Below are 14,442 nucleotides of genomic sequence, written 5' to 3'. Positions count from 1 at the left end.
GGCTATGTTATATAATGTAGCCAGTAATTATATACCAATCCCAGCACCTTTGAAACAAACACATCCTTCTTTGTGCTAACTTATTCCGGCCTTCCAAGACCAACATAATATATTGCATGCTGTTCATGTTATAGGAATCATCACAAGACCAGATCACCATGTAATCACAAATCCCAGCATGCCATTGCTATGAAACACAAATCACCATCCACAAAACATATACCACAAATGCTATACAGGTTGAGTATCCCATATCCAAATATCCGAAATACGGAATATTCCGAAATACAGACTTTTTTGAGTGAGAGTGAGATAGTGAAACCTTTGTTTTCTGATGGCTCTCTGTACACAACCTTTGTTTAATACACAGTTATTAAAAAATATTGTATAAAATGACCCTCAGGCTCTGTGTATAAGGTGTATATGAAACATAAATGAATTGTGTGAATGTAGACACACTTTGTTTAATGCAAAAAGTTATTAAAGATATTGGCTAAAATTACCTTTAGGCTGTGTGTATAAGGTGTATATGTAACATAAATGCATTCTGTGCTTAGATTTAGGTCCCATCGCCATCATATCTCATTATGGTATGCAATTATTCCAAAATACGGAAAAATACGATATCCAAAATACCTCTGGTCCCAAGCATTTTGGATAAGGGATACTCAACCTGTACTAAAGGTTGTATAATATTCCAGCTACCATTACAGATTCCAAAACTAAAATTACCTCAAACACATATTTAGCTATTCTATGTCATTATTATTTATGAGTTATCGGGAGAATGATACTTAGCCTCGATATGCCGGGGATGCTTGTAGGCTTTTCCTCATGAAAAGCCTCCAAGCATCCCCGGCATATCGAGGACCATGCTTCTAAGAGAGTCTCTGTAGCTGTGTGTGTGCCAGGGTGAGAGTGAGCTCTGTGATTTCAAATAGGTATATTATACCCGAGTTCCAGCTATGGGGGCGTGTGATCCACAGGAAGTGTGTTGCTTAACAGCATGTAGGTTAGCTGTATCAGTGAGCTGAGCTTGGTTATTCAAATGCTAACTAGCCAAGGCCACGTGTGTAGATATGTTAATTAGGCCAGGCCACAGAAACCAATTTTACCAGTTTCCTACTGATTACTTTGAGAGCTTACTCTATGTGTAATAAAATATAATATCATAAATATATTAAACTGATTTTAATCTTTTATATGACACAAATTCATATTCATATAACATTTTTCCCAGCTATTTTTAATAAAAAAACAATTACAATTATATGTGCTTAACTAATGTTCTAATGTTGAAAAGCCTACCCTATTACTGGTCCGAAAGTAGAATTTTTGTCACCCAGGACAAGGTAGTAATATGACTTTCATCTTGCAGGCTGTTCCCTGGAAACAACAATGTCATCAATTTTGTGTCATGGTTTGGTTTTGCCTTCCCCATTACGATTCTGTTGCTTGCTCTTGCCTGGATCTGGCTGCAGATCATGTTCCTGGGAATTAAGTAAGTCTATAATTAAATATATATCAAAGTAGCAACAAAGATAATATGTCACTGACATTGTAGCAGTAAAGATAATAATAAATGTATGGTATAATAGTTTTGTTGTAGAAAGCTCTTACTATGTACCTGTGTCCGACTCTCATCTCACCTTGTTAATACTAACCAACCATGCTGCTCTGTTTTTCTTTTAGCTTCAGAAAGAATTTTGGCTGTGGTGGTAACTCACAGCAGAAGGAAAAAGAGAAGCGAGCGTACAAAGTCATCTCTACTGAGCACAAGAAGCTGGGTTCTATGAGCTTTGCAGAGATCTGTGTTCTGGTTTTATTCGTCTTGTTGGTTATCTTGTGGTTCTCAAGGGAACCAGGTTTCATGCCAGGCTGGGCAACTATCAGCTTTAACAAGCAAGGAAAAGAGTAAGTGTGTACATAAAGGCAAACTCTTTCTAATTGGGCAGTTTGTTTTTTTTGTCGTGCCCCGGGCTCTAGATTTCAGGTAGAGACTGGCCTATGCCTAGCAAGGAGGAATAGGGAGGGGTTCCCAGGGCCGGCACAACAAACTCAGCAAAATATGCGAAGCAGGGAGGTACCAAGCATGAAATGCGCTCTCCCTGCTCCACTAGCCTGCTGAGTTCACTGTTGCTGCTGCTACAACTTTCAAACCATATGACAGGCAGCAGGCCCCCTAAAGAATGGCTCTTCAGTCTCAGTCCACTGCTGCTGTTGCTGATTCCCTATGCTGGACTGTCGCAATGCACTACTGAGAAATAATTCCCATGAGACTGTGCTGAGGAGTGAGAGGAGCATGTGCTGAGCTCTGATTAGAGGAGCCTATCACATACTCCTCTGACGCGTGGAGATTATCATCAGCAGCCTAATAGGAGAGACTCATTTTGAGCTGTGTCTCTTGCTCTGCCAGGTGCCTAATGCTGCTTCCTGTGAGTACACTGTGGTGTAATGTGGGGGGCACTAGACTTATGTGCATAAGGGGTACAACTACTATGTGGCATTACATGTATATGGGGCACTACTTTGTAGTGTAGTGTCAATAAAGAGCACTATTATGTATCGGAATGTGAATAAGGGACACTACTACGTGGTGTAATGTGAATTGGGGCACTACGTGCGGTGTAACGTGAATAAGATTGTGCTACTGTGGCATAATTTGAATTGGGGGTACGATAATGTGGCCATGCTTCATCCTTTTGAGACCAACACCCTTTTTTGTGGCCCCTTTATAAAGTATGGGAGGAGGGTGGTGGATATAAATTTATGTCAGAAAAGACCATCTTTCATAGTTGAAAATGTATGAAAGGGCAGAATCTATAGTTATGGTGGGGGAAGGGGCTGATATGTCATTAGCTGTAGTCTCAAAAAGTTAAATCTGAAAAAATGATCTACATCATATTACAGTACGATGCAGGTCTCCTGGTCAGTTACTTATTCGTCTGCTGTACGGGATCCGGTCTGAAGATCGACAGTATCTAGGTCGACAATGTTTAGGTCGACCACTATAGGTCGACAGTCACTAGGTCGACCTGGATGGAAGGTCGACAGGGTTTCTAGGTCGACATGTGCTAGGTCGTCAGGTCTAAAGGTCGACATGAGTTTTTCACATTTCGACATGTGCTAGGTCGACAGGTCTAAAGGTCGACATGAGTTTTTCACATTTTTTTCTTTTTTTGAATTTTTTCATACTTAACGATCCACGTGGACCACGATTGGAATGGTAATCTGTGCCAAGCGAAGCGAAGGCACCATGCCTGAAGCATGGCGAGCGAAGCGAGCCATGCGAGGGGATGCGGTGCACTAATTTGGGATCCCGGTCACTCTACGAAGAAAACGACACAAAAAATAATAATCCTCATGCCGACCTTTAGACCTGTCGACCTAGCACATGTTGACCTAGAAACCCTGTCGACCTTCCATCCATGTCGACCTAGTGACTGTCGACCTATAGTGGTCGACCGAAACATTGTCGACCTAGATACTGTCGATTTGATGAACCACACCCCTGCTGTACGTGAGTGCTGCCATCATTTGAATTGCATATATATGTGTGTGTGTATATCTGTATTATACTGTATAAATATATGTATATATGTAAAATGTATATCTTATATATATATATATATATATATATATACATACATACAGTCCAGCGGCACTCCTCCTTGGTGTGTATAGCATACGTGTAAACGCAGGTGCCCTCCGTAGGAAACAAGCAGCTCCCCAATCACAACCAGAAGATCGGCGGCACTCACGGCAATAAACGACAAAACTCAGCTCTGTGGCCAATGTTTCAATGTTATACAGTCAACATTTTCGTCAGGGCCCTGACTAAAATGTTGACTATATAACATTGAAACGTTGGCCACAGAGCTGAGTTTTATTGTTTATTGCCGTGAGTGCCGCCGATCTTCTGTATATATATATATATATATATATATACACACAAGCTAGCAACCGGCACTCTCACTTCCAACATCAACCATCGCCCATTAAGTGTATAAACAGTTCAGCCGAATCATGGCACTCTGCGGTCTCATTCAATCAATAAAACATAGCTCCAGGAACCTTGTAGCGACGTTTCGGCTTTAATAGCCTTTGTCAAGCATAATAACCAACACAATTTGACAATCATAAGTGCTCAATTTAAATACCCTTACCTCTCTCCACGACGCCACGGACTCCCTCCCGTATCCGTCCGCATCACTCCGACTTCCGGGTGCACCGCTCCGCTCACACCGCCTCAAATCGCTGCGCGTTGTCATGGTGACACACAAACGTTGCCAGAAACGCTGGCCCTCCTGTACTGTCCACAGCGATCGTGTCCATGTGTCACGGTACAGTACCCCAGAGTCGGCAGACGTCCCACTCATCAACGGGATCAGGAGATCCATGGAGTCTGAAAAGAGCATACAACACCCATGCGTAATGTGTAGCAAAAAACAAACATATTAAAATCATTACAAAACATAAAAATCTCAGCTTAGTCACTAATTACAATAAATCATTGATCAGAGCCCTACCAAGTAAACAGAACCAATTTGTGCATAATATCATAATTCAAAAAATTCTATCTCTTGAACCACATCAAAGAAACACACTTAGGTTTAATTGCTCGTTAAGCCCTCTTGGTTTCACTGTGTCTAGAAGATGAATCCACTTCGTTTCACATTGGAGTAATTTTCTGTGTCTGTCACCCTGTCTTCCATCATCTGGAACATGATCAATGATCATGTGTCGAAGATTGGCCATATTGTGTTTGGCCTCTTTGAAGTGTCTGGCAATGGGTTGATCAGATCCCTTGCCACTAAGTGCCGCTTTGATGGCGGACCTGTGCAGGGCCATGCGTTCACGACATGTACGTATAGTCTTCCCCACATAACATAACCCGCAGGGGCATTTAATCAAATAAATAATATAAGAGCTAGTACATGTAAGAGCATGTCTAATTTCATATCTGCGGCCAGTGTGTGGATGAAAGAAGTATTTTCCCGCTGTCATGTGTCCACAAGTGGTGCAACCAGTGCGCTTGTGGCAACCATTGCTGCGTCTACTAACACCATCTAGGGATTGTAATTGTGTGATGTCGGCATGTACCGTCCAATCACGAATATTCTTCCCTCTTTGATAACAATGTCTAATGGTGGAGTGTTTAAGACTCTTGATGTCACTTTGAACTACTGGCCACAAATTAGTGCTAGACTCTCTGATCTTATTGTGCGCTACAGTATATCTATGTACCCAATTTAGCGTTCTCTTAGAGTTATCCTTAATTTTTTTCTTCAAAGTACTTTCCCTCGATTGTAACCTGGCTTTAGTTCTAGCAGAACTGATGGTATCATCTCTGTACCCACGTTCTCTAAATTTGGTGGTCATCATCTCAAGGTTCTGTTCAAACACAGTTTCATCACTAGTGATTCTTCTGGCTCTCAAAAACTGAGAGTATGGCAGGCTGTTAATGGTGGCCTGAGGGTGAAAGCTGTCAGCTCTCAATAATGTATTTCTGTCCGTTTCTTTTGAAAAAATAATTGTGTGGATATTATTATCAATGTCTAACATAATTTTAACATCAAGATATGTGATCTCTTCGCGACTGATGGTATACTGTAGGTAAATTTGATGGGACAATCTAAACCATTGATATGCTCAATTAATTTAAGTAATTCTGCATAAGTACCATTCCAGAAGAGGATCACATCATCTATATAGCGTTTGTAAAACACTATCAAATCTCTCACCTCTCGGTTGAAGAACAAAGATTTTTCCAATACTGACATGTAAGCATTGGCGTACACCGGGGCCACAGGAGACCCCATGGCACACCCAGAACATTGATTATAATACTGACCATTGAAATAAAAATAGTTCCGTTTAAGAACTAATTCCAGTAATTCAAGAAAAAAAATCTAAATCCGGACCCTCATATAGTGGATTATCCCTCAATAACAACTTCACTGCCTCAAGACCTCCAGAATGAGGGATGTTTGTATACAAACTATTGATATCTAAGGTACACATCCATGTATTCTGAGGTAGTTCTCCTAACTCTCCCAATTTGAGCAATAAATCCGTGGTATCTCTTAAGTATGTGTTTCCCGCCTGGACGCAAGGCTGAAGATAATGATCTAAGTATTTAGATATATTGTTAAATAATGAATCCCTTGCAGACACAATGGGTCGTCCAGGTGGGTCACACATAATCTTCTGGATCTTTGGGAGCGTATAAAGGAGCGGCACCCTGGGTGTATCCACTGTCAAAAATTTGTGAGTGTCAGCATCAATGATGCCATCCTTATTCGCCCCATCCAAAATAGCATCAATCTCTGCTTTGTATTGGTTGGTAGGATCAGCAGTTAGTGGAAGATAGACACTTTCTACAGATAACGGGCTATAAATCTCCTCACAATATTTGTCAACGTCCATCAATACCACCCCTCCCCCCTTATCTGCAGCTCTGATAACAATGTTGTTATTGCTGCTCAGTCCCTTTAGTGCTGACCATTCTTCTTTGGTCAGATTGTTTATATGGGGTTTGGGCGTCTTCTGATCATTCACCACCAGTGTGTCCAAAGATTTCATGAAGCTTTGTATGGCAATGTTATTGGATGTGGGATCAAACTGAGACTTCCTCTTGAATGTGAACCCTCTCTCAACATCTTCTGGATCGTCCTTGTCATTGAAGAATTCCCTCAATCTCAGTTGTCTACCCAGTCTAAACTGTTCCACCTTCCATTCAAGTGAATCAAAAGGGGTTGTGGGCACAAAACCCAATCCCTTGCTCAGTACAGATTTTTCAGCTTCAGATAATACATGCCTCGAGAGGTTGAAGACTACTTCTTCGACTTGTTGTACTTCTTTCCTTTTCCGCCTGCATTGGCCCCCCCTCCTCGTGTGTTTCCTCTTCCCCCGTGCCCAGCACGGGTTTTTACTCCCAAAGAGGGCTTCCCACCAGATGCTGTCGGCCCATCGATGTCAGTAGAGTCCTCACCTGAAGAGGAAGGTATGTCACTGAAGGTGGTGTGCTCTCTATATCCTCGTCCTCTTCTATTGTTTAACCATCTCTTTCCAGTATAATTTCCTTCTTGGCTTCCTGAAATCCATCTATATACACTCATTTCAGTATAGTCTTGGTTGACTCTTTCCAATTTTCGTTTTTTAAAGGCTAACAATTCCTTTTTGTAAGTCGTGACCTGCGAGTTAAGTTTGTCCAGCCAATTACAAGCATGATCTTGCGTTAATTGTTCCTTATACTCTTTCTCCACATCTTGGATTTTACTTCTCACTACTTGTAGTTCACGGGCTGATTCCTCAACTACTAGCATCATTAAATCTAGGGAACACTTGTTTAGCACGGCTATCCACCGCCGCATGAACTCCTTGTTGTAATGTCCGATGGTGGGCGTGTTCCGTACCCTAAACCCCCTAGGGGTTGGTTATTATGCTTGACAAAGGCTATTAAAGCCGAAACGTCGCTACAAGCTTCCTGGAGCTGTGTTTTATTGATTGAATGAGACCGCAGAGTGACTTAATGCAAAAAGTATCAAAGTTTAGTGAAAAAAATCACATCTCAAAGTGGCATAGCTTTGCCAACGTTTCAGCGCCGCGCAGGACGCTTTTGTCAAGGCTGTATGCTGTGCAAAGAACAAAACCCACAGTGTAAAACACCTTACCTTTATGTGTACACACACCTGTAAGACCGCAGCGTCAAACAGCGGGCGCTGGCATGGGGCCGGGCTCCCGGAAGTCCCTGATTGTGGTTGCCAGGAAGTGACGTCCTCCGGTAACCATGGTGACCGCGAGCGTCCCGGCCGCCCCTGGTAACCCGCTGGAGCTGTCGGAAAGAAATAGTGAACAGACGTAGAGAAATAACAAACGTGTCAAAGTGTTACTGGCCATTAGAGCGCATATTAATAACAACGTGAAACATGTGTATCCACATGGTGGTGATGAAGATATAGTGCATGGTCATGTCAGACTGTGCAATCGGTTGCCACCCCATTAATACAAGATGTAACCAGAGTGTGATGGCCAGACCACCAATGCAAAGGTGAAAAGAATAAAAAATGTTAAAAAGGTTAAAAAGTGTGTGCGGTTGTGAGCAATCATACAGACAAATCAGTCAGGGCAAGAAATGAATACATAAAAACGTTGTATCGATAATATGCCCATAATGACAAAAGAACAAACATGAATGTAAATTAATACCATAAACTAACACAGCCCTCACATGCTATAGCCCGTGCACATGGTATCGACTGAGATGAAGAAAATATAATAAGATGTAAAGGCCCACGTGACCCTATCATAGAAAGGCAAACATGACAACAAATGCTGCTGCTATTATAAAAACACACTCCAAGCAATCTGTTCATTGAGTCCATCCGGTGCTAATGCCGATAGACGATGGATCCATTCGATCTCCCTTTGTGATAACAACTTGGACCAATCGCCTCCTCTGTTGTGTGGGGGAATGTGGTCGACTATCATGTACCGTAGCTGTTGTAACCGGTGCTGTGCATTCTTAAAGTGTCGGGCGACCAGCTGTTCATTAGGTTTCCCCTCCAACGCTGCCTTGATAGCTGAACGATGGAGTGCCATCCTTTCACGGAAAGTTCGAATAGTTTGTCCCACGTAGACCAAGCCACATGGGCACGTGATAACATAAATGATAAACTGAGATGTACATGTTACATGATGCTTAATGCTGTACAATTGTTTCGTTTTCGGGTGTTGGAAACTTGAGCCCGTATCCATAAATTTGCATGTTGTACAAGAGAGACAACGCTGGCATCCCGGCTTCAGCATGGGTGTATTGATCTGCGTGACATCAGTTTTTACTAAAATGTCCCGTAAGCTGCTTCCCCTCTTGTAACACGGCATGATTGCCGTGTGCTTGAAGCACGGCAGTAAAGGATCAGTGTTGACTATGGGCCACAAAGCTTGTGTAGCCCTAGTTACTACTGAGCTAGCTGTAGTATACTCAGTGATCAGGGGGACTTTTTTCATGTTGTTTCTTGTCACCGGCTCAAGAAGTGTTGTACGTGGAATGAGCATAATTTCCTGTTTAGTAAGTTCCAGTTGTCGCTTGTCATACCCCCGTGATGCAAATTGTGTTATCACATGATTCAGTGCTGATTCCAATTGTTGACTGTTACTCGTGATTCTGGCGACTCTGAGCATCTGGGACCTGGGTAGGCCCTTCTTAAGTGCCGGAGGGTGGAAACTGTTGTGCATCAGTAGAGTATTGCGATCCGTCGGCTTGTAATATACAGACGTGCATATGCTGTGGTCAGTGATATCTGTTTGTACATTCAGAAAATGTATTGACGTCTGGCTGGATTCTATGCTGAGTTTGATCGGAGAGTCCCTGCTGTTGATGTTATCACACAAACTGGCCAATGCAGAAGCACCACCCGTCCAAAATAGTAAGAGATCGTCAATGTAACGTTTGTATAATAAGATATTAGCCTGTATGGCATCTGTGCCAAAAATTTGGCGTTCCTGAGCAAACATGTATACATTTGCGTAGCTTGGCGCTACGTTCGATCCCATGGCGCAGCCTGTGAGCTGGACGTAAAAATCACCATTATGAAGAAAGTAGTTATGCGTAAGTGTATACTCCAATAGTTGTAAAAATAACGGAATATGAAGACCCTGGAAATTTTCAGACTGTAGAAATTGTTGCATGGCCAGTAGTCCATCGGCATGGGGGATCACGGTATACAAACTCTGCAAGTCCATAGTGCACATGATGGTGTTCTGTGGAACCACTGCTAGTTCCTGGAGCAGACGGAGTAGATGTGACGTATCTTTTAAATAAGTACTTTGATGACAAGGGGCTGTATGAGAAGATCAAGAAATTGTGAAATCGGCTGTATAAGAGATCCCCTAGCTGATGTAATGGGACGCCCCGGAGGATTCACACTGTCCTTGTGTACCTTAGGTACCGTATAAAGGATGGGAATTACAGGATGTGGTTGCATCAATGAATTGGCCAATTTGGAACTAATGTGTCCGTCGTGTACTGCTCTTTTCAGGATAGCATCAATTTCTGTCTTAAATGCTGTGGTGGGGTTGTGTCGTAATTTTTTGTAAGTGGTGGTATCTGCCAATTGCCGATCGATTTCCTGAATGTACGTGGTTTTATCTTGAATGACAATGGCATCCCCTTTGTCCGCCGGCTGAATAGTGATGTCGCTGTACGAAGCTAGATCCTTAAGCGCTGACTGTTCTTGCCTGGATAGATTACGGTATATGTGTGGTTGTGCACTGTCATACTTACAAATGGATGTATCCAAAAGTCTAGAGAAGGACTTGATAGCGGCATTATTGGATTGAGGATCGAACGTTGACCTAGTAGGAAGCATCTCACGCTGCTCCTGCTCAGTGGATGTAGGGTGATACTGAAAGAATTCCTTAAGACGTAAATTTCTGGAAAAGCGATATTGTTCTACTGTCCATTTGAACTCATTATGCGGATTGGTGGGGACAAAGGATAAGCCTTTACTAAGGACCTGCGTCTCTGGGTCAGTAAGTACTCTAGATGACAAATTGAAGATTAGTTCTTTTTCTTCTCCTTGGGGTTGGTTGGCGGCTTTTTGGAGCCTCTGGTTTTGTCCACCTCTCCTTGTGGGCCAGAGCCTGGCACTTCTGCTTTTGCCCTGGTGTTTGCCCCTAAAGGGACATTCCTGGGTGATTTACTTCCCTCGGAATCATGGCATACGAAATCACTGTCTGAATTAGATGAGTATGTCCGTCTCGTTGATCGAGCCCGTTTGTCCCTCCAAGATGGACGCCGTCTGGAACCCCTAAGGCAGGGATTATCCGATACACCATGAAGCCAGCTATATACTCGATTGTCCTCATAATCCGCATTGACCGTTTGTAATTTTGATTTTTTTAAAGGCGATGAGATCACGTCTGTAATTACTGAGTTGAGAATTCAATTTATCCCAGGAGCTAGCATATTGTGCGTCGTCCAGAAACACTTGATGGCTGGATGTATATTGTGTAATGTTCGTTCTGTATTTTTTTAATTCTTTACCTACCTCCTCGATCACGAGGAGCATAAGGTCCATGCTGCACTTATTAACGACCGAGATCCAGAAATCGGGATTGTTTCTCCCGGTGGTTGGTATGTTCCTTACTCTAAAACCTCTGGGGATACGCTTAGCCCGATAGTAATCCGACAAAGAGGTGCCATGTAGCAAGAAATCAACTTCTTTTTTCTTCAGACGTAATAGTGTATGGTAGACCTCATCAGCCGTTGTGTTATCCTGATTAGTTAAGATGTCTTCAGAAAAAAGGATAGCTGCAGCCTCGGTTTCACTGAAAGCTAAAGTGCTGTCAATGGCATTGGATTTGTTGTGAGAGGCCAAGGCCTGTTTGGATGTCCCTGCTGTATTCATGTCGGGATGAGAGCCGGCAACCGCCGACACTGTGACAAATGTCCTTTGTGTAGAAAATTAAACTCGTACTGCGATATCGCAGGGAAAGCAGTATAGCAAAAATCCAGATCATTCAACTAATTATAAATGAGGCCGGGTGCCTTACCGCTTGCGACTGTGTGTGCACAGTCAATTGAATAGAGATTTCGGTAGGTCGGCACTCCGTGTTGTCAGAGTCAACTGCCCCGGTGCCCTCCTATGTAAATGATATAGTCACTATGGTCCCTAGGGAGAGATGGCACTCTCCCAAACAGAAAAAGAACCAGGCGGCACTCTGGGGACTTAATGCAAAAAGTATCAAAGTTTAGTGAAAAAATCACATCTCAAAGTGGCAAAGCTTTGCCAACGTTTCAGCGCCGCGCAGAACGCTTTTGTCAAGGCTGTATGCTGTGCAAAGAACAAAACCCACAGTGTAAAACACCTTACCTTTATGTGTACACACACCTGTAAGACCGCAGCGTCAAACAGCGGGCGCTGGCGTGGGGCCGGGCTCCCGGAAGTCCCTGATTGTGGTTGCCAGGAAGTGACGTCCTCCGGTAACCATGGTGACCGCGAGCGTCCCGGCCGCCCCTGGTAACCCGCTGGAGCTGTCTGAAAGAAATAGTGAACAGACGTAGAGAAATAACAAACGTGTCAAAGTGTTACTGGCCATAAGAGCGCATATTAATAACAACGTGAAACATGTGTATCCACATGGTGGTGATGAAGATATAGTGCATGGTCATGTCAGACTGTGCAATCGGTTGCCACCCCGTCTTGATAAATACGTCTTGATAAAGGCCTACGAATAGGCCGAAACATGTCGACCAGCTGAGAGTGTGGATCTATGATATAGGTATGAATCAAGTACTTTTCCAAGGATTTTTCTGTATATATGGATTTTAAATATATATGGTTTTTTTTAGTCATTTTACGATCGTGAGTTTTGCTGCTACAATCCTTTTTCAGACTCCGTTTTTTTAAAGAATTGTTTCTGTCAGCTGTATGTCTCCCCGAATGTGCGGGGTATTTTTTAATAATAAAAAAATTGTGCTTTTTGCATATGGATTCATTGTGATTGGAACACATTTTTTTGAGAAACCTGCCACTACGGTGGAGTTATCACACACGGAGACAGGAACTTTTTCTTTTACCCTGGCCAGTCTCCCAAAGAAACCCAGATGAGCTTACATACAACCATCTTTTCTGTGAGTAGGGTACGCCTGATATTTTCTCACTAAATATAAAGAAACCTTGATGTGCTTCCATCAGTATTCTTTTGTGTGAGTGAGGTACGCTTCCTTCTCTCTGGGCAAAGTGGGTTTACGAGTTGATCATAACGGTGGAATAAAAAGATACCTTGATGGGCGTTCCCCCTCTATAGAAAGAGTGAGTTAAGGTATATCCCCGCGTGGAGAGTGATCACTATTCCTTTATGGATGAATGCATATACAGGTTGAGTATCCCTTATCCAAAATGCTTGGGACCAGAGGTATTTTGGATATCGGATTTTTCCGTATTTTGGAATAATTGCATACCACAATGAGATAACATGGAGATGGGACCTAAGTCTAAGCACAGAGTGCATTTATGTTTCATATACACCTTATAAACACAGCCTGAAGGTCATTTTGCCCAATATTTTTAATAACTTTGTGCATTAAACAAAGTGTGTGTACATTCACACAATTCATTTATGTTTCATGTACACCTTATACACACAGCCTGAAGGTCATTTAATACAATATTTTTAATAACTTTGTGTATTAAACAAAGTTTGTGTACATTGAGCCACAGAAAACAAAGATTTCACTATCTCACTCTCACTCAAAAAAGTCCGTATTTCGGAATATTCCGTATTTCGGAATATTTGGATATGGGATACTCAACCTGTATTAAGGAAAGAGAATATTGTACAGTTTAGAGAAGTGCTGTGCAGGTTAAAACGTTATCACACATATATATATTAGAGATGAGCGCCTGAAATTTTTCGGGTTTTGTGTTTTGGTTTTGGGTTCGGTTCCGCGGCCGTGTTTTGGGTTCGAACGCGTTTTGGCAAAACCTCACCGAATTATTTTTGTCGGATTCGGGTGTGTTTTGGATTCGGGTGTTTTTTTCCAAAAACACTAAAAAACAGCTTAAATCATAGAATTTGGGGGTCATTTTGATCCCAAAGTATTATTAACCTCAAAAACCATAATTTACACTCATTTTCAGTCTATTCTGAATACCTCACACCTCACAATATTATTTTTAGTCCTAAAATTTGCACCGAGGTCGCTGTGTGAGTAAGATAAGCGACCCTAGTGGCCGACACAAACACCGGGCCCATCTAGGAGTGGCACTGCAGTGTCACGCAGGATGTCCCTTCCAAAAAACCCTCCCCAAACAGCACATGACGCAAAGAAAAAAAGAGGCGCAATGAGGTAGCTGTGTGAGTAAGATTAGCGACCCTAGTGGCCGACACAAACACCGGGCCCATCTAGGAGTGGCACTGCAGTGTCACGCAGGATGGCCCTTCCAAAAAACACTCCCCAAACAGCACATGACGCAAAGAAAAAAAGAGGCGCAATGAGGTAGCTGACTGTGTGAGTAAGATTAGCGACCCTAGTGGCCGACACAAACACCGGGCACATCTAGGAGTGGCACTGCAGTGTCACGCAGGATGTCCCTTCCAAAAAACCCTCCCCAAACAGCACATGACGCAAAGAAAAAAAGAGGCGCAATGAGGTAGCTGTGTGAGTAAGATTAGCGACCCTAGTGGCCGACACAAACACCGGGCCCATCTAGGAGTGGCACTGCAGTGTCACGCAGGATGTCCCTTCCAAAAAACCCTCCCCAATCAGCACATGATGCAAAGAAAAAGAAAAGAAAAAAGAGGTGCAAGATGGAATTATCCTTGGGCCCTCCCACCCACCCTTATGTTGTATAAACAAAACAGGACATGCACACTTTAACCAACCCATCATTTCAGTGACAGGGTCTGCCACACGACTGTGACTGATATGAC

The 14,442-nt window shown here is 42.8% G+C and overlaps 1 protein-coding gene across 1 annotated transcript in view; it reads left to right on the top strand.

Moving 5' to 3' along the window:
- The window catches only part of LOC135051349 (solute carrier family 13 member 2-like), a 257,947-nt gene that overhangs the window by 183,496 nt on the left and 60,009 nt on the right, over positions 1-14,442 (top strand). Inside the window, exons 6-7 of the mRNA XM_063957395.1 lie at positions 1,379-1,501; positions 1,693-1,914. Of these exons, the coding sequence (XP_063813465.1) occupies positions 1,379-1,501; positions 1,693-1,914 (345 nt within the window). The remainder of the gene's footprint in view (positions 1-1,378; positions 1,502-1,692; positions 1,915-14,442) is intronic.

The sequence above is a fragment of the Pseudophryne corroboree genome, chromosome 2 (assembly GCF_028390025.1).
Source record: "Pseudophryne corroboree isolate aPseCor3 chromosome 2, aPseCor3.hap2, whole genome shotgun sequence".
NCBI lineage: Eukaryota > Metazoa > Chordata > Amphibia > Anura > Myobatrachidae > Pseudophryne > Pseudophryne corroboree.
Note: the sequence above shows the minus strand (reverse complement) of the source record. Positions and strands in the feature narration are given on the sequence as shown.